The following is a 21,877-nucleotide window of genomic DNA, read 5'->3' on the forward strand; positions in this document are numbered from 1 at the left end:
AAAGTAGCATTCTATTTAGCTACCTACACATCAAAGGTAATACTATCTGATGTTGGATAGTGAACTTATAATTTATCTCCGGAAGGACTAAAATACTGAAATCCAATGAGTCTGTGGGTTCTTAACTGGACTGTTTACTTTGTGATATTTTCTTGCCTCTTGTCATGTGTCTTGTATGCTGTTTCCCTATTGTCAAATGTGAATCTGTGGTCTAAGTTTAAGTTCCAAAAGTAACAATTCCATATCTCTGATTCTTCTGCTAAACTGACTCCAGCCAGAGAAGAGCACGCTGGGTAGCAACTCTTGCCGTTAACTTTGTTGCCTTGCATTTACACACTACAAGTTAGAAGAATCAAAATATGAAAATTTATTTGTCAGTGGTACAGGGGAAAAATGATCTTGCAAAGTTCAAAATATAACCTGCTCTCAATTATTCAGTTCTTGAGTCTCAGCCAGAGCAGAATCACGTTCTCATCATAACATGTATGTAGGAGGAGGGTCTCTCTATAGTAAGGATAATCAGTGTCCTAGTGCCTTGTAGCAATGATGATGATTGGAGCTGGTGAGCTGTATAGAGAACCTTACTGCTTACTACTATATGTTGTAGGACCTCGGTTGGTAGTAGTTCTACTGGTGGTGGTGGTATATTGAGTATAGCATCTGACCTAATGTTCTTGAATATGTGTAACCCCATTTTGTCAGTGGCTTCATAAGAATGTGGTCATATGTATATTTCAGCCACAAAGCTAAGTTTTAGTGAATTTCAGGCCCTTAATTCATGGTTTTAATTTCATACCCAGACTTAGAAGTGGGGAGAGCTAGCAAAAAAGTAACTTCAGGAGACAAAGAAGAACTAGAGGGGATATAAAACATTCTAGGCCAACTCCAGGAAAACCAGATGAGGGCTGTTTTATATTGAGCTGATAATATTTGTAGCATCGTCTGCTTATTCAGTAAAATTTTCCAAAATGTTCGTTATTTGGCAAACTTTTTATAAAGAAATCTAAAATAAATTAGTTGACATCACAGAAAGAACAAATTCAGAAATATGAAAGTCACATTTTATTTCAAATGTCAAAAATAAGGTATATGTATTTAACTAGTAGTCCCTAAATCCTAGAGTCAGGCAGTATTGTAAAATATATTCTCATATTTGACAAGACAAATGAGAAAATTTCAAAAATTAGGGTAAACTCCTAATTTTCTAAGAAAGTTTTAAATCCTTAATAAAAGAAGAGTTAACTCATGGGCATTTATAGATTTATTGATTCTAACAAGAATGTTTCAGTATTTGCTAATTTTAAGGTCTAAGTTTAAATAATCTATGAAACTCAGGCCATTGAAGATTTAAATGATTTTTATTATTTTGAACTTAGTATAGTTAGATATCTATGGTAATAGCCAAAAAGGTTCTATTGAATTCAGAAAGTTTTATAAGTCAAAAAAGAGGGGGATCTCTGATAAAAGGGAAAAAACTCTTCCAGTCCAGTGATTTCTAGCCCGTTGGATTTCTTTGAATAATGTTTTATAGCCTTTGGTGTACAGATCTTTCACCTCTTTGAATAGCCCATTGGATTAAGGAAGTATGCATTATCATGGACTTGGTATGTATGAGTATATTTATGAGTATATCCTAATTTAAGAAACTGTCATTTTAAAACAGGTTGGGGGAGTGAACTTTATAAAGCAAAATCAAATAGTTCTGACAGTCAAGTGTCAGAACACAAGAGTAGGTGAAAAAAAAACCCTCATCTGCCTTCACTCCCACCTCCTTTCCCCAGCAACCCCAGATAAATGTTTGCTTTTGTGGTTTATTTAGAACTCTTTTTACAGACTTTTAAGCAGTTGTCATTCAAAACCAAACAACAAAAATCTTGAAAGGAGCCTCTAAAAAAGGCTATTAGAAGAGATTGTAAGGGGTGATGAACCAACCGTATATATTTATAGTGGGCGTTATAGGGAGGTTCCTGTTTCTGTACTCCTGAGAAGTGCGCTAAGGCTCAAAAGAGCCCAATTACAGTCGTGATAGTTTTTTTAGCCTATCATTCTAGATTTTGTTGTTCTTCATTAAAGGGTTTGGGAACACTGGGAAATACTATACTACTGGAAAGAATCGTTGTTTTGTTAACTAAGCTAATTATGTGGGTTTTTTATTGATCTCTTTTGTATGTGTTTAACTTATTTTGTGTGGATGTGTGTATGACTGTGTATGTGTGTCTGTGTGTGTGCGTGCGCATGTGTAACCCTTTTGGGGAAGATGTAAGATAGTTCAGCATTGCTTCAGCAATAAGTATGTAGTGAGCTGTGTGATTAATGGCTCCATGTTTAGGAAGTTAAGGCATAACATTGATATTGGCTTTCTTTCATCATCCTCTTGGCCAAATAAAAAATGAGAAATAAAACTAAAAGGGGATTTTTTTCCCCTAAAAAGTATTAGAACACCCAATGGGATGGGAAGGAAGGCTGTTGAGAGAAAGGGAAAAGACACAATATTACTGAATCTTTTTTTGGAATTGTTACGACCCGAGGCCATTTTCTTCAACAGAAATCTATAACCTTATTTCCTTGCCTTCATATATAGAAAAGCCCTAAACCACATGACATTTCATATTATTCTTTACTTAATGGGGATTAGACCAGAAATGTAATAACGTTATCCGTATATTTAAAACACTATCTAATAGCAATTCAGGCTTTCCTACCTTCTTTGTGCTCTTCCTTGCTGGTGTTTCATTGTGTGTAACCTATCTAAAATTTCTGAAGAATTTAAGAAGATTTTTTTTGTGAAATATAATAAAGCCTTGATTAATTGGAAGCTAACTAACCAGAACTCTCAATTAACCAGTTTTATTTATTTATTTTTTGCTACACTCTCCTTTTAGAAGGAAGAGGCAAATGACAAGAAAACAAGCTGTTAACAGGTATTTATGTATTTATTTTTTAAAAATCAACTTCCTGGGTATGTCCTGGAGCCTGTACAGATTCAGCCCAACTTCAATAATTTTGTTCCCTGTACTATGCTTACTAAGGTAGGAAAGTAGAGCCATTTAAAATTTTCAGTAGCAAATGTTGAATCCTGCTTAATCCTTAGTTAATAATAAGAAAAATGAAATTCAAATAGCTAATTAGAACCTGTCTATCCATTTGAGGGTTCTAGTTAATTGGAGTCTGCACAGTTTCACTATTGCCAGTTAGTAAACTGGGAGTGGATCCCAGGACCATGCCTTGGGGAGATCACTACCACCCACAGGGAGCAACTCCTTACCTGGGAACTAAAGCAGAAACTAGAGTAAGGCTGCAGAGTTGACAGGGGTTGAGTGAGGATCACTGACATAAAAACCCTGATACCTGTGTTAAATAATGGGCAAGTCATTCACCCGCCCGTGGCTCTGAACTGCTTGGGAAGGTACATTCACTTTTGCAGGGCAGCACAGGCTATTAAGTGTGCTACAGCAATAGTGGAAAAAAACTAGGCCTTCTAATCTTCTGGAGTTGTTCTATGCAGCAGGCACATATATATTTTGTAGGCATGCTAGTAGTTCTAAAATATCGGAAATTATTTTTTTCTAAAAATGCATTTTTTAAATATTTGGAAATCTAAGAAGATTTGCACTTGAAACTTACTAAATTATCTATGGCAATTTCAGTTAAATTGCAATCAGAGATACCATATTGCTCAAGGCCTTATACGTTTTAGGTTGCAATAGGGAAAAGAATGGGCAGTAACAGAGAGACAAGGGAGAAGGAGGGCAACCCATGATGCTAAAGTCCATTTTGATATTGCCTGGCAATACTGCCCCCTCTTCTCTTCCTCATACCCTTCTCAGGTTAAATCACCCTTTGGTGACTTTTAACCCTTTCCTTCAGGGCTGCCCTTGGTGCTTGTTTTATCCATACTTTTCTACAAGAAATATGTCATACGGTTGTGGGGGAAATGGGGACCACACCATGTGATTTATCCTAGGTTCTCAACATGGAAAATGAAAATCACTATGGTGGTGTTTCTAATCTCTGGGACATTTTCTATACTAAATATTACTGTTAAACATTATGCACACTAAATAATACCCAAGTGACCTGAAGCAGTGGATGTGCCTCCTTAAGTGCCAAACTTTCTATTAGACAGTTAGTTCAGTGTCTAGATTTCATTAATGAATGATTTTAACTGAAAAACTTTAAATGGATTGAGTCTTCAGTTTAGGTTTAGAATATTGAAAGTTAATTGTTTTGATTTTATACAAATGCAATTGGATTTAGGCATTGAAATTGACTTTGATTTTATTTTTATTTTCCTACTAAAATGACATGCAAGTTAATGTCAACTTCTCTCTTTTAATTAAGCACAACAGTAGTTTACTAGTTTATAACTGGTATAATTTTATTTCTAGATTAATCAGAATACACATTACATGTGTACATATATATGTAATGAGTTTTTATATTTTCTGTAATCTGAGAAAAACCATGAAATGTTTTTGAAAGTATAGGTACCGATTCATTCACATAAACTACAGAGAAACAGGAAGTCGCAAACTCTAATGCCTACTGAGGCAAGGCTGGTAACATAAATGAAAGACCATAAGCAATAGGGAGTGGTGGGGATTATGGTGACCTAGAAAGTATATATTCTTTCCAAAGGTGGCAGCTGTTACTCAGCTGATTGCTACCATGTGGGAATGCAGGCCCAGTGCTGTTAAGCTCTGACTTTTTAAGAGAAGCTAGGAATCCGGATTTTTATATGAAATTCTCTAATTCTTAAAGGTCGGTAAATAACTCAATAAAAAGCAAAAAAAGCAGCACTATGCAGGCAAAGCAAAATCCATCTGTGGTCTAGATGTAGCCTGTGGGCTGTCAGTTTGCGACCTCTGCTTTAAATTGTAAATCTTGTAGGTACTGCAATTAAAAAAATCACAGAGTGTTGTAAATGCACCCGAAGATCTTGATGATGGAAAATTCATGTAAAGTAAATAAATAATAAGTGGAGTGCTTGCAAAGAATTCTTTTGGTACTCAGAATAGTGGTTATGCATTTCATGATTTTTTCTTACTCGTGCAAATAGCCAAGGAAGTTTTCCCTTAATGTGGTTTGAAAATTAAGATAAAATTATGAATTTTTTGCTCTCATATTTACCAGTGAAATGCAGTAAGAAGGATCATTACTGCCATGTTCAAAAGAGAATATTTTAGTTTCCGTCACATAACATAATTAAGGCTTTTATTTAAAGCTCAATTGATAGTGTTTTAATAGGAAGAAAGCCATGTATATAGCATGTGTTGTTTTATTTTAAATTGCCTTTCCTTTAAACAAATTTCAATTTTATCTAGCCAAATTCCCTTATTTTTGCAAATGGTTAAAATAAGATAAGAAATGTAAGTAGTTAACACAAGAAGACTTCCTTTGAACTTTTGGTAGGCATTGGCAAAGATAAAACAAAAGTTGATCATCTGAGATTTTATTAAGAGGTAACTGTTTGACTGATCTGAGACTTTGCTTGTTTGTCTGTCCTGCCCTGGACCTTAGCACATAATCCCACTGTGCTACAATGCTTTTGACATCTGTATGCCCCTTTCATCACGGGCAATCCAAAAGCATATTTGTCTAAAAAGGAAACAATTAAATTCCAATCTCTCTAGGAAAAAAAAAAGAAAAAGAAAAACACCCCACTGCTAAACCTGCTTTAACGACCCCTATGATCTGCGCCATAAATCCCTAGTCAAGATGGTAAGTTAACATTGTCATTTCTGGTGAGAAACTTATCAGAGCCCTTTAGAAAAAAGAGAAAAGTAAAAAAGAAAGAGGAAAAAAAGAGTGCACCATCTCAAATCTTAAATTGACTAAAAAATCCCCTCATTTGTTGGCAAATTATTCTAGTTGCAGATTTAACACAGACCCACATGAAAGATGAGAAATTGTTGGACAACTGGTCAACACATATGACAATGTGCAAAACAACTCATGTTTACTTAAATAATATTGGGGTAGACAGTGCTGCCCTTTTTAGATCAACAGATAGTTTTGACCACAAGTAATCTGTTATGTGATAGGGATGGACTATATTTAAATGTACTAATTAATTAAAACTGTTCCCTAAAAACTCTAACAACTGAAGATTCTTTGTTAATTGGTTAGTCCTCAAAGGTAGAGAATTTAAGAAATGAGTGATCATTCAATCAGTGTGGACATATAAATAAGGTAATTCAGGATAAGTTTTGATGAACAACTAGTGAGTTTTTTTTTTTTTTTGCCAGAACATAATAATATCTAACATTTTTCAAGCATCATATCCCAGGTGATTTTCCACATGTTAATTCATTTATGCATCATAACAACCCTACAAGGTAGGTGCTGTAATTGTGATGCCTGTTTTACAGATGATGATACTGAGGCACAGAGAAGGTTAAGTGACTTATCTAAGGCCATACAGCCTACAACTAGCAGATCCATCATTTGAATCAAGGCAGTCTGATTTCAAAGTTCATATACTTTGGATCAATATATTTTATAACCTGGCAACTGGAATCAGACTAATTACCAAAACACTTATATATTTTCTTTTCTGTTGAAAAATGGCATTTCTATTCTGAAATCAATTTTGGTAGCGTCATTTTGATTGTGTAATAAATTAGCAAGATTAATTATAAAACACTTCAAATAGAAAGAGCAGGAAATAATGAGGGACACCTATGGACCAATAACCAGGTCTACATTTTGCTACATTTGATTCGGAGCTCAATTAAAAGAAAGATGTATCTGTAAAGCATTAATGATATGACTAATACTAATATCCTTTCCACTCCACCCTTCATTAGAAGGAACTGCTATCTTAAAATTGGTGTGTATCATTGCTGTGTGTTTTTTTATTTAATGTGTATTTATACACAAACAATATTAAGTATTGATTTTTTTTGTTTTTAAAATGTACTTAAATGGTTTGATACTATACTATCCTTTTGTAGTTGTTGTTTCCATATTATGTTTTTGAGATTTACCCATGTTGATACACGTACATCTAATTCATTGTTTTTTAATTGTCTACTATACTATTTCATTGTGTGAGTATACCACAGTTTGATTATTCTTTACTATATTGATGGACAGTTAAATTGTTTCCAATTTTTTGTTGTTATAAACAGTGCTGTAATGGTCATCGTGTTTTCTTGTGCCCATGTGGGAGAATGTCTCTGGTGTATAAACCTAGAAGTGAAATTGTTGAGTTGTGGGCTATGCACATCTTGAATAATTATTGCCAAATTGCTCTCCGAAGCTGTTCTGATTTATACTCCTACTAGCATTATACAAGAGTTCCTGTTTCCCCACATTCTTGCCAGTGTAGTAGATATTTTTAGAAATAGTTCCCTTCAAGAAAAAAATAATTCTTTTTATTGATTCTCTTTCATGATTATATACATACAGAGGAAACATTGACTCTTCTGATCACTTAGTGCACATGAAAATGTTTGCTGATACTATTTGTGTCATTATTCTTCATTTAAAAACGTGTAGTTCAGATAAGCATAAGAATGCTATTTAAAATGTATAAAATATTTTCCAGGTTACAAAGCATTTTCCCATAAAACCTCATTTGATGAGATAGTATAGGATAGTAGGAAGAGCTCTGGAAAACGAAAGTCCATGGACTTAAAACAACACTACAAATAACTCTGTGGTTTGGGACCTCAGTTGCTGCATCTGTAAAATTAGGATGTTGGACTAAATAATCTCTTAGAGACATATTATAACCTTTGATGTATAATACATATCTCACCTTTTCCTTGAAGCTATAATTTACTTATTGTGCATAAAACATAAAGACAAAATCGAATTTTATCAATTTGTGAAGACTGTTGTAACACCTTCTGGTTTTGTTAAGATTATAAGTTTATCCTATTTATCTTTGTGTTTCTCTTAATTCAAGGACAATTGAGGGTGGGAAGTGGGATAGAAGATGGGAGTAGGATCTAAGCGTTATAAGGACTAGACAGTGGCAACACACATCTTGAATTCATCTTTAATGTTTTCCACTCTGAAGCATCACGTTACAAATGCTGAAATGCAGTGAAAGCTCAACCACTATTTATTACGGCTTTTTGTTTCTTTTCAAGCTCTTTTTATGCATGTTTCAGATTCAGAGAAGAGAATATTCCATATTTTCAGCTCGCTTAGATTTGATTCCAACAGTACTTTTATGGTGCCGCACACAGCTGCTTAAAGTAGAGGGAAGACTCTGGTCGACTGTTCTGTATATTCTGTATTTCTTTTTGGATTAGGGGGTAAGGAATTGGATTTTGTGTTTGGAGAGACTTTTGATTAGAAAGATCTGGATCTTTACCCTGAGGTTTAACAATGAGCTTTCAGTGTTTCTTAGATTCTGTGTGTACTGGAAAGAACATTCAGTTAGAAACCTAACTGTCTAATATTGTAAGAGATTAAAGTATTTTATACTTTAATAAAGTATTAAAGGGGAGTCAGTTGAAACTTATTTTATTTTAAACTCCCAGAATTGCAAATGTACCACACAAACACACTCACTTACACTCACACGTTCACGCAAGTATAGCCCATCTCTCGTGCAAAATACCTATTATTTTCAATGGCTTTTAAAAAGAAAACTGTTTATATATAAGGACATTGTTATAGTTATGTTTTTAGTGAAGCTTCTACTTATGGAAGGTGGCAATTCTAGCAAACAAAATCTAAATCGGTTAATCTCTTCTGATGAAGACATTTTTAGAGGCCTCTCTTTCTGTAAGTAGTCCTGGGAAAATTTTTTGACTATGGCATTCCTAGGAAGTGAATTGACCTCCTACAGAGTTTCAGCATCAGATATTGCAAGAAAATTGTGGTTCACACACTTTGTTCACATGATCTCCAGATTAATACAATTCACATGTGTATACTTCATTGTCCAAATGTGACAATAAGCCTAGAGAATCCCACATAAATTGCTTTTGAGGGTTTTTACCCACTTTGGCCTATTTGTGAACTGTGGGGGCCCATATTTAAAAACTTCCACTGCTATTTTTACTAATTGGCACCCTGTTTTACAGTTTAAGCATTCTCTGAAAACCACTATTTTGCTTACTGTGTTACTTCCACTAGTTCAGTGAAGAGGAACTTGTGCCAAGTTAATCTAGATTATTTTTGCCCAGATTCTACCTATCCTATGTGGAGATTTAATCATCTTATTTAGCTTTTTCAATAAGCACTAAATGACTCACTTAAAATGCAAGATATCTCAAAGCCTTTAAGCTAATTTCTGTAGGTCAGAGCATTTTCAAGACAGCACTTCTTGGACATAACATACAAAGTGCCTGACAAGACTATTGGGAAATCAGTACTCTACTTTTTTCTTTTTAATAAATATTATTATTGTTAAGTATTTATAAAAAACAGGAAAGGAGGAAATATAAGCATTGTTGTATTGCCTTTATCACCTGCATTTCTGAAAAGCGTTATTTGTATTTGGGATGTTAATGGATCTTTATTTACACAACCATCTGTAATTGTTCTATGTAGGACTCCTTATTGAGGACTGACACTTTTGTTAGCCTAGACAAAGTCTTGGCAAACACCATTTATCTTTTATCCACAAAACATCAAAATCATGGATGCTTTTGTCTTTACCACTGCCTTCAAGAGTACCCATGTACTTTGCCACCGATGGCATCTAGATAATAATACTATAATATTAGTATAGAAAATATTCCTATTTGTTATTATTGAAAATCCAGTTTGAACCTTGAGCAAGTCATTTACATGATGTTTCCTTGGGATTACCTACATTCTTGTCCACTCTGACCTTGTAATTTTGCTCACAGTTGGAAATGTAATGCAGAGTGACTAAGATAATGTTGTTTACACAGACTTTAAGTGGAGTGACATTATAGTCAAGCAAGTGTCACATCACCCAAAGTGAAGGAAGACTTAATTACCATAATCCCGTGAATACTAAAATTTCTTGGCCATGCATAGCATAATAATGTAAAGTTCTGCATGTTCCACTTAATAATGTGAAGATGCAATACATTAGGTCTCAGGATGTGTGTTTCTTTAACATAAATGAAAGGAAAGTGGAATTGTAGAAGGAAAATAGACTTTTGTGGCAGGATATTGTCTGAATGTTCAGGTGAAGTCTGTCCTTTCTTTTAAACTTAGAAGAGTTGCCTAGTGATGTGAAAATGAAGGGACTGCTAAAATATCCATAAATCTAGACACCAGTAAGTAGGGTGACAGACCATGAATTTCTCTGGAGGGCACAGGGTAGATTTAACTAAATGACTGAGACAGGATAAAGAGGAAAGGCTGATAACCACCTATTATTGTGCAATGGGGAACATATCATTAATTTACAAAGAGAGTGGTGACATTTTCTAAAATTGTATAGCCCTATTCTTAAAAGTTTGTCAGTGTAACTAATTAGTTGCTAAAACGGAGTTGATTCTAAGACCCAGTATGAATGCATTTGAAAAGGCAGTGCATTGTCCCTAAATTGGTAGGGTTTGTAATACATCTTGATGAATACTACAAAATAACGTTAAGAAATGGGACTATTATGCCAAAATGGCAGTTCTTTGGTCTGTAGTCCTTGAAGGAATTATGTTCCATGGCAACGTGCTCTAAAGTCCTGTAGATACATGTGAAGTGCCCCAAAGACGTGTCCTGCTTTCTGGTTTTGATAACAACGAGCTTTCAATACAAAGAATACACTTGCTCGAGGGTTTTCCTCCTCTCAGCATATTAGGACTCCAAAGATCTGTTGTTAGTCTAGATTATCATTTGGAATTTTTGTTTTTTTAACTAGTTCTAATGTTCAAAAGGGGGCAAGTATAAAATGATTCAGCTATAAAATGTAATAAATTGTTTTTAAATAAATCCATTAGAAAACTTAGATGTAAAAAAAGTATGTATTCAATCAATAGATTCATGTAAGTGATATATTATTAATAATTCATGATACAAAGTGCTAGATCATCTGATATTTACAATAGTCTAGATTTTTAAAATAAAAGCTGTTAAAGCATATAAAATATTGAAGCCTGTTAATAACAGCATCCATGATTTGATTTGTTGCAATTAGGAGAGTTTAAGACGTTTTGAACTTATTTATCATTTAAAAATATTCTTCCCATAGACAATGTTTTTATGTAAATATATGAACTAAATTATTTTTTCATTTTTATTTGATGAAAATCAAATGATTTGGACATTTTTATTTTAAAGGGCTAGTTCTGGTCAAATATTATATTATTGTGATATTGTTGGTCAGCAGATTTGTAGGTTATGCTGCTTTAAAATGAAATTAACCTAAATAACAAAAATAGTGATTTTATATTCTTTATGCTGTGAGCTTTACAAATACTCATTAAATCACATATTGATGTATCTAACATATTAACTGTAAAGAATGTAGTGTTTTTTATTTGTTAATCATGATTTACATTTGTCAATAAAGCACCCACTGAATTCAGAACGTTATTGCATGAAAGGATTTGGGACGTCTGTTTGAGGCAGCCCATTTAAAAATGGTATATACATCTTTTTGTGGGTGTATGTGAGGAAGATTGGCCCTGAGCTCACATCTTTTGCCGATCTTCTTCTTTTTGCTTGAGGAAGATTGTTGCTGAGCTAACACCTGTGCCAATCTTCCTCTATTTTGTATGTGGGACTCTGCCTCAGCATGGCTTGATGAGCAGTGTGTAGGTTCATGCCCGGGCCCTGGACCCACAAAGCCTTGGCCGCCGAAGCAGACTGCACAAACTTAACCACTACACCGCCAGGCCAGCCCCAGTATATGCATCTTTTACTATTTGGTTACATTAAAAATAAATTATGCTTTCCTTAATTCATATTTTCCAGATCTCCCTCTTCCAAAATTACTGCTTGTGATTTTTGGAACTAAGTTAGACTACAATTCGTGTAGAGAGAAAGCAGTTTTTAATAAAGGTGAGCTTGGCACAAGGGTAATTAGAGGCAGTGTTTTTTTTTTTTTAAAGATTTTATTTTTTCCTTTTTTTCTCCCCAAAGCCCCCCGGTACATAGTAGTATATTCTTCGTTGTGGGTCCTTCTAGTTGTGGCATGTGGGACGCTGCCTCAGCATGGCCTGACAAGTGGTGCCATGTCCGCGCCCAGGATTCGAACTGGTGAAACCCTGGGCCGCCGAAGCGGAGCGCGCGAACTTAACCACTCGGCCACGGGGCCAGCCTCCTGTTTTTTTTTTTCTTTTAATGAAGTTTTTATTTTAGAACAGCTTTAGATTTACAGGAAAATTGCAAAGCTAGTATAGAGACTTCCCATACACCTTGTACCCGGTTTCCCTATTGTTAACATCCTACAATTAATGACTCAATTTGTCACAATGAATGTACCAACATCGATACACTATTATTAACTAAAGTTTATGCTTTATTCACCCTTCCTCAGGTTTTCCCTACTGTCTTTTTTCTGTTCCAGGATGTAGGATACCACCTTACATCCTTAGACCCCTCTTAGCTGTGACAGTTTCTCAGACTTGCCTTGTTTTGGATCACCCTGACAGTTTCGAGGAGTACAGGTCAGGTATTTGTAGAATGCCCCTCAGTTGGTGTTTGTCTGCAGTTTTTTTCGATTGTTAAACTGGGCTTTGAGGAGGAAGATCACAAAGGTAAAGTGCCACTTTCATCACATCATATCAAGGGTACGTACTATCATTTTGACTTAATCACTGTTGATGGTGAACCTGATCACCTGGCTCATGTAGTGTTTGTCAGGTTTGTTCACTGTAAAGTTGCTCCGTCTCCCCTCTCTGTCTATACTGTACTCTTGGGAATTGTTTGGAAAGAAGTTACTATGTGCAGCCCACAGTTAAGGGGTGAGGAGTGATATTTCACATTCTAAGGGCAGTATCTACAGAAATTATTTGGAATTCTGCACAAGAGATTTGTCTCTTCTCTCTTATTTATTTATTTAATCATTTATTTCATTATGGACTCGCAGGTATTTATTTTATACTTTGGGTTATAATACAATACTACAATATTTATTTTATTGCTTAAATTTTTCCAGCTTTGGCCATTAGGAGCTCTTTCAGTTGAACCCTGTATACTTTTTACAGGCTCCCATCATTGTGGATTTGTTTTTGAGCACTTCCTTCCTTTCTAGCAATATAAGATGCTCCAGGCTTATCTTGTATATTTCCTGCCCTAGTCCCAGCAATTAGGGTAAGTTTTGATTAGGGGAAGATTTGATCTTCCAAATCCTGAGCAAGCGTTGGAGGTGGCGAAGAAAGCGAATTGGGGGAACTCTCTCAGTTCCGTTTTCTTGTTGGTATCCTAAATTTTCCACCATCCTGATAACGCACATAGACCTCATCCTCTCACCACACACATCTGCCCATTTCTTTCATAATATCTAGTGAGAAGAGAATAAAAAGCCTCACAGTCTTCTGTAGTCGTGCACATTCATGGTCATGCATAGATTTAGAAATGTACTGTGTAACTCTCCAACGTACGTGTCCTTTCTGCAACCCGCCCCCACCCAGCATCCAATACACTAGTTTATCATCACTTCCTGAGTCACCACGGGTTCATTTTGTTTTCTTCAGAGAGGGTTTGGGATCGAATAACTTTGGGAAACATGGGGTTAAATAAAAATAAACGTTTGCTTGCCACAGGTCTTCTCAGAGCCTATAATTTGTTAATTTGCTCTATCAATCTATAAGAGAAGATATACTATACAAGATTTCTCAGTCTTTTTTGATTAAAGGAATCGTTTTGTTCAAAGAACTAGGATTCCATGAAGCAGACTTTTGAAAATGCTGCTATAGTCGTAAGAGCCCTGAATTTGTAGACAGAAATCTTGTGTTTAATTCCTCACTATACCAACAACCAGCTCTATGATCACAAACAAATCACTTAACATCTATAAATCTCTGTTTTCTTATCCATACAGTGGACCTATGAATGTCCTCACAAGGTTGTTGTGAAAAGCAAAAATGAGCAAAAGTATAAGAATTTCTTGGAAATACTAAAATGCTGTGGAAATTTAGTTAGCACCATGAAGGTGGGGACCAGGCCTTTGTTTTGCTGACCACTGTTATCTCTAGTATCTAGCATATTTTCCAGACATTTAGTCTTCAATATTCAATATTTATTGAGGAATTGATTTATATTACTGTTACTCACATTATTTTCTATTTCTCTCCAAGTGCCATATAGCAACTTATGACATTTTAGAAATTGTTTTGAAATTAGGAGGCCATGTAACAAAATACAGGCAGAAATGTACAGTTGAAGTGTCTTTCTCTCTTTCTCTCTCTCTATATATACACATACAAAAAACCTTTTGATTCCAGCCTTTGTTTTGCTGAGCATGTGCTCCCAGCCAATGACTGGCTGTGTTCAGATTAGTTTTCATTGCTTCAAGCTGACCAGATTTCCTTTTGAAATGAAGGCCCTGGAGCTTTCACCTCGACACTGTGGCGATGGAAAATTCCTGCTGCAGAGTCACTGAACTGGTGCTGGAAGAAGAGGAGCACCTGTGAGCACAGGCTGTCAGAAGGCCCTCGGAGCCCTAGAGTGTTGAGGCTACAGCTGCTGGGTTGAGAAGCAGTTGGAAGCGCTTTGTCGCTTCTTCTTGTGCAGTCACAGGAGACCCACGAAAGGGTCTTTACTTTCTTTGGATGTATAATTTGTGTTGATTAACAGGAGTTATGGGGTGGAGCTGTGATGGGGGTGGCAGGAAAGGCCCCATTAAACAATATATTTTGGTGAGAATAGTAGTGTCCAGATAATAACAGGAACAGGGACCTCATATCATCCATGTTGCCTAATCCCCCGCAAAGCAGTGTATTCTGTAGGTGTTCCCAGAGGTAAACTTTCTGCATTCCAGCTTCTCTTTTTAGACAATCAACTGGCGCATGTTTATTATATTTGATTTTGAGAAGTTGTCAGCCTCCCTAAAATGCTAAGTGATTATTTGAAGTCTAGGAGGAACTCATTCAGCTTCAGAAATTGTGAAAATATTTAAATCAAATTCTAGTCTTGTGGCTTAGTTAGTGAGAAAAGAGGCAAGATCAGTTTAGGGGTCTTTCCTTTCTTAATGTTTAAATCATAACGATACATACTAGTAAAGCTTTGTCCATCATGTAATTCGTTAGTCCTGGAAAGTAGAAATGCTTTAGTTTTATAAAAACTCTATACGGGATAATGATATCTTAACATTTTCACAGGTATTGGTCAGAAGTAGAAATTCTCCAAAGATAGCTTAACAATTTGTAGCATTGCTGTTATTTACTCTCTGAGATAGTTAGAAATTCTCTCCCCCGATGTCTCCTTCCCCCTCAAAAGATGAAGTCTAGACTTTAATTTAAGGCTTGTATAAAATATGTTTGTGGGCGGAGAAGGGAGGGCTTAATATTGGATTATACAGTACTATGACCGTATTGCCTGATGGATTTATTATTCTTTCCCTGAATCTACTGCTTTCATTCAAAAGCTAGAGTTCTCATTCAGAGTATCAACTGATACCTTCACTAAATTATTCATTGCGAGTTTTAACCAAATATATTGTTTTTTAATTTAATTGAAATGAATAGATTGTGGGAGAAGACACTCTTTCATGTGTGTTCTTGAAAATTTGCAACTTTCTTACCTAAATAGAATCATCTTCTCTAAAATAAGCATTTACAAGAAGGAATTTTAAGCAAATCTTTCAACCTTAATCCAGAAATGCATTTGGGAATCTTTCCTTGGTGAATTTACTGAACTGGTAGCAGCACAGCTAATTTCCAGCAATGGCAAAAATAATTAGTGAGATTAAGTTGAAAATTTTATAAACAAGTGAAGTTATTATTCATTCTGTACTACACCACAAATGTGGGAGGACATGTTAAATAATAAATTAGGCATGAACTGCTTTAATCTGTAAACTGAACATGTTAGCAAACGGCTTGTGTTTGTAATTAGTATTTACGGCCACAGGAGAGTGCCTCTTTTAAAAGAGTGACAGGAAATTGATCAGTTTAGGTTGTCATAGCAACCAAAAGAGTTCCATTGCTTCTGTTGGGTTTAGCCTATTATGCTATATACCCAGGTTTAGAAATATGTTTATGAACTATAAAGATAAACTACTCAATAATGCAAAGGACGTTTGGATGCTGAAATGCCAAACTGACAAGTCCGAATGAATGCTTGAACAATCCATAACAAGCTTAAGTGTTCTACGGTTGTCATGACATTTCTTTTACAAAGCAAATGATGTTTGAAAAAAATCTTAAAACTAGACGAAAATGCAAATCCTTTTATGACAGTATGTGGCTGTCACATTCATAATAACAGACAATAATTGATGATTTATGAGATGACACCATGGCAACAAAGTCTTTCATCATTGGCACCCCTTGGTTACTTTTCTATCAGGGGCTTTTGGGTGCCTGTGAAAAGTTTCCAACATGGCATACAAGAAAGTCTACTCATATCTAAATCCATTAGATCTCATTTAACGCAGGGTGGAAGCATTGTAGAGATTTTCAAATCATCTGACAAAGTGAAAGCTGGCAATGTCTTTCATAAAAAATTTCTGTTAAACTAGTAAGCACAATCAGTAGCTGAAAATGGACAGATTTGTTTCTGTCACTTAACCTTTCAAAAAAAGTCTGTAATGCCTCTCGTAAATTTGAGTGCAAGCTGTTAGGTTGTTTAAAGTTATGATGTCTGATAGTATCCTTACATAGGGAGGTGGAAGAAGGAGAAAGGGAGTGCAGCATACATTGACTTGCTTTGAAGAAAGGTGATTTTTAAAAATTTGATTTGAATGTCAAAGGCTTTATAAAAGTGGAATAACTGTGTAATTGTATATTCTAGAATGTGTTTGGTAGGCTGAGGAGTAACATGTTACCATTACTTAGAGGGGATTATCCATCAGTTTTTTTCTGTTGTAGGTGATTTAAAATACTAGAAATATAATGAACCTCCTGCCTTGGTTTTATTGTCAATTTATCAAAAATGAAATTCTTTGATATTTGGACCTCTAGAAAGTTTCCTGGATTGTTCCTCTACTTATTTGATTGAAACAAAGGGCTAGATGAAATGATCATTCTGAGGTCCTTACCAGTGGAATTGGTCTATGATTTATAAGGAGTTGCAGAAACATCAACAGTTGAAGACATTGAATGTAAAATACTGAAACTATCTGACTTAAATGACATGAATATAACGTAAATATGCATATCAAAGTTAATCTAGTTTTTATACATGAGATTTTAAGAAATATGGATGTAAGGAATTTTCCAAACACTTATTTCTTATCTAGTTTAAGCCTTTGTGGAGATAAAAATCCATAATACTCATTTTCTTCAGAGGATCAGATAAGCCAATTATATAAAGTAAGATCTCTGGTATTTATTCAGTAATTTTTTATTTATACACTTCCTTCAAGGCTGTGGAAGGGATATAAAATTCTTAATTAACTCTGACTATGCTCAGAGTTGGTAATTTTGGTTCCAATTGATAGTTAAGAAAATGGAGTCTACCATTCAATGTCATAATGATTTACCTCAGTTAATATAAGAAAATAAGTTAATTTTGATTCTGAATCTTCCTCTAGATGGTGGAGAAATCACACAAGAGAACATGATTCTTAATTAAAATGACACCTGCTCTTGGCTCAAGATTTTACTGAGTGATCTGGAATATATATAAGATGTAAAACACATTGTCTCTATTTTCTAGGAATTTATAATTTAGTTGACCAAGATATTAACTATAAGCCTGCATCAACCAACAAATAAACCCAAAGTACTAAATTAATAAAGTGTGATATTAAATTATATATAGACCACAGGCGTATGAATTAAACCTATTTATGACAAAGGAAAAAGTCTGAAATGGTTTCATAGAGGATAATAAATAAATCAGGAGGTGAGAATATTTTAACTCAGACCTTAAATGAATTTGGGAAATTTGAATCATCAGAAAAGTGTTACTCTAGGTTTTTAAAGCCCACATGAACAAAGGTACAGTGATATAAATAATTATGGCATATGATGGGAACCTTGTAAAACTCTGTCCCACTTAACACTGAAGTGGTAGCACTAGGGAATAGGGAGAACAACACTTGGATAATGAATAGTCACTCTATGTGCTTCTCTACCTCCATTCTTGACTGATCTTGAGAAGTAGTCCCTCCTTCACACTGCTGCAAGCCACTACTCCTCTTAAGCTCGGAGTAAAGTCTGTATATTTTAACATGGCTTTCAAGGCCTTATATCAGTGGTTCTCAACTAGAGGTGATTTTTATTCCCATGGGACATTTGGCAATGTTTGGAGACATTTTCAGTTGTCACACTGTGGGCTGGTGGTGGTACTGGCATCTAGTGGGTAGAAGCCAAGAATGCTGCTAAGATCCTATAATGCACAAGGAAGCCCCCAAAATACAAAGAATTACACAGCCTAAGACATCAATAGTGCTGAGGTGGAGAAATGATAAATGCTATTCTATATGATCTAATCCCTGCCAACCTTTTTAAGTTCATCTCAAGCTACTTTCTCCTTTACCATTAATTCAATCACTTTGGTGCCCTTGAACATTCCATTTTCTATCTCACTTTTAGAATTTCATAAATGCAGTTCTCTCTTCCTGGAACGCACTTCTGTTCCCCTTCTCCTTATATGTCTGCCCTTCATCCTGCTATACCTACTTGCTCTTCTATATACCCTTATCGGCTAGACTCTTTGAGTGCAGGAAGCATGTTTTATTCATCTCTGTATCCCCTTTGCTCAGCATGTTGTTTGAGACACAATAAATGCTTGTTAAAGAAATACATAACTTAGTGAAGGGTTTGGATACTAAGGTAGACAAAAACAGTAAGGATTTGAGTGATTATCTATAGTGGCTGTGGGAATGAAGAGGAAGAAGTAAATATGAGAGAGACTGCAAGGGGAGAATTCTCACAGATTAGTAAATGATTTGATGTAGATTGTGACAGAAGAGTCAAAGATAATTTCTACAAACCAGATAGACTGAGGGAATGGGAACAGATATGGGAATGTTAGGAAGGAAGCTTAATCCTGAAGAGTCAAATAATGAGAATCTATTTTCATTGACTTAGTGATGCCTGTAAGCAGCTGGAAATAGACTTCAACCTACGTGAACTTAGCAGCTCTGTGATCATTTAACCTCAATTTCTTTATCTGTAAAATGGGGAAAGTAGGAGTACCTACTTCATGCGGTGGTTGTAAGGGTTAAATGAGTTAATATATGTAAAGCGCTTATCTTATCCCAGTGTTAGCTGTATAGTTAACACTTATTAAATGTTAGCTATTATTATTTCCATTCTATGGGTGTCTTTTCCTTCCTTGGTCTCTGCTATTTCAAATGAAACCTCCAGTACATCTACCACCTTTTCCATGAAGCCTGTCATGATTCAAGGAAGTGTGATCACCTTCCTCCTCTAAACTCCTATGGCATCTTAGTTTAGCCACTCCTTTTGTACTTCTCGCATTCTGCCCAATCCTACAGTTGCATATGTATTTACATTGTAAGTTCCTTGAGGGTAATACTGTGACTTACTCATCTTTTCTTACACACAGAAAGTACTAAATAAATATTAGGCTATGATAATTAGTTGTCTTTATTATTATTATTATATTTGGGGACTCATCAACAGAGGTGTGATAGTTGACTTTTAGAATTAATGTGTTCTCCCATTTATATTCAGTATTAATACTCCTAATATTTTCAAAATACATCAATTATATTTTATGAAATAGAACTGAGTATCATCTTAAGTTAAGTGCTAAATAATTTGAATAATTCAAAATGTATTTAATTGATGCTAGTCAAGTTTCATGATTATAGGAAAGCATACCTGATTAAAGAGTATTTTGGTGAAAAATTACATATTTTCAAGCTATTAAGTAATGGTCAAAGGTCTTTTGTTTATAAGCCATGAAAGAATATTTTTGCTTTTAATGCTAAACCTTTGAAGAAACAGATGTATTAAGACATCTCATAAAAAACAATGAGTTTTTAAAAAATGAAATAACCAATATCCATGGATTTCTGAGAATGAATATCCTTTGTGGCTTCCCTTGAGATGTAAGATATAAAATATCACGTAGATAAGTGTTCAGAAGTAAGTTCAGAAAATACAGCCCAGGGATATCTGGAAAGTCTTGTAGTTACATTATATAACTTAAGAACTTCAGTATGAGATGTTCTTTCAAGTCTTTTGCAGTTTACTTTGATTCAGTGATCCAATAAACTACTCTGTGCTTAGGGAAGTGTTTTATATTTGTAATTTGTTTATTATATGTGGGCATGGTCCCTACCTGGACCAAGCTTCTTTCACTATAGTTGTGAGTGCAACTGCTGTTGAATTCAGTTGGGACTTCAAGTGCACATCTTTGGGACGTACTTTGCCTTTGGTCTACATGTGTAAGCAGGGCAGTATAGTAAATGAATCTTAACTGAAAAGTTACATGAGCATACTCTTGATTTATAATGACCAGCTCTAATATATAGCATCAAAGGACTAGGTGAAGCCCCATTTGGAAGATGTAATTTCTAATATATCACAATATTTCCTTCTAAGCAATTTCACTTTAATCTTATAAAAGCAGAAGCTTTTCAAGTGTTCAGTAGCCTTAGTCAAGGTGTACATAATTAATCAAGTTTTTTTTGACATTTGGGATAATTTCTTTGGTGTGATTAGCTATTAGGCACATGTACATTTTTCACGAGAAGTTGACACTTGCTTCAAAGAAGAGAAAGAGTGAAGTTACCTGGATGTTGCACGAATAGGGAAAAGTAGCGTGATAGAATATCGATATTTATTGCACTATTCATGAATATGCATCAACAAGCAGTGACATTTAGCTGGCCAAAAGGCAACCAAAGGAGGTAAACTAGTGAGGCAGTATTATTCCATAATATTTATCCCCGTATTTGGTTGACCCTCAGAATAGGTAAGAGACAAAGGCTAAAAATAGATGTAATTTCATAAATATATAAAAATGTTATAGACCAGAAACATCCTATTATTGAACTTTTTATTTAAGAAACTCGAGTGATATTTAAACATAGTTCAATTCAATTTCTTGAATTACAAATGGAAAAGTGCCTGTTATTGAATTACCTTTATTCTCTGCCTTCCCAACCTTCTAAGCCCTGATTATAAGTCACTTCCTCCATGTCCCCTTCCTTGAAGGGAAGGGAATATCAGACAATATTCCCTCTTCTCTGAACTCTTCTTATCCTCTTTGTTGTTCATCACTCCTATTTACCCTGTCTTTCAGCTTATTAAAAAATATTTCTTGAGTACTTCTATATGCCAGGCACTGTTCTAGGTACTCAACATACAGCAATGAAAAAAACAGATAAAAAAATAAATGCCTGCACACGAGGAACTTATGTTCTAGCAGGTGGAGACAGACAGCAAACCAGATAGACTAGTAAAATATATAGTATATTATATAGTAATGAGTGCTCAAGAGAAAAATAAAGGTGGAAAAGGTGAATTAAATTTTGAAGAAGGTGAATTGAAATGTTGGATAAGGTGATCAGGGAAGCCCTTACTGAGGTGACTTTTACAGAAAGACACAAAGGGCATGAGGGAACCAGCCATGTGGATATCTAGGGGAAGAACCCTCTAGACACAGGGAACAGTAAGTACAGAGGTCCTCAGGCAGGGGCTTTGACTGACTTCTTCGAAGAAGAGCAAGAAGGGCAGTGTGGCTGGAGCAGAGTGAATGATGGAGCCAGTAGTAGGAGATTAGATGAAAGAGGTGGCAAGGGCCAGACCACGTAGAGTCTTGATTTTACTTTCAAGGAAATGAGGAGCCATTGGAGTGTTTGGAAAAGAGGAGTGACACGGTGTTACTTAAGTTTTGACAGAAATAT

The 21,877-nt window shown here is 35.2% G+C and overlaps 1 protein-coding gene across 7 annotated transcripts in view; it reads left to right on the plus strand.

Moving 5' to 3' along the window:
• DACH2 (dachshund family transcription factor 2) overlaps nucleotides 1–21,877 on the plus strand; it is a 466,299-nt gene that overhangs the window by 139,270 nt on the left and 305,152 nt on the right. For 4 of the 7 annotated variants that reach the window (XM_070604000.1, XM_070603995.1, XM_070603994.1 and 1 more), the window contains exon 2: nucleotides 2,883–2,921. The exons of the other annotated variants lie outside the window; for them this stretch is intronic. In XM_070604000.1, the coding sequence (XP_070460101.1) occupies nucleotides 2,883–2,921 (39 nt within the window). The remainder of the gene's footprint in view (nucleotides 1–2,882; nucleotides 2,922–21,877) is intronic. 7 annotated transcript variants of the gene reach the window in all.

Source organism: Equus przewalskii, chromosome X, assembly GCF_037783145.1.
Source record: "Equus przewalskii isolate Varuska chromosome X, EquPr2, whole genome shotgun sequence".
In the NCBI taxonomy this organism is placed as follows: domain Eukaryota; kingdom Metazoa; phylum Chordata; class Mammalia; order Perissodactyla; family Equidae; genus Equus; species Equus przewalskii.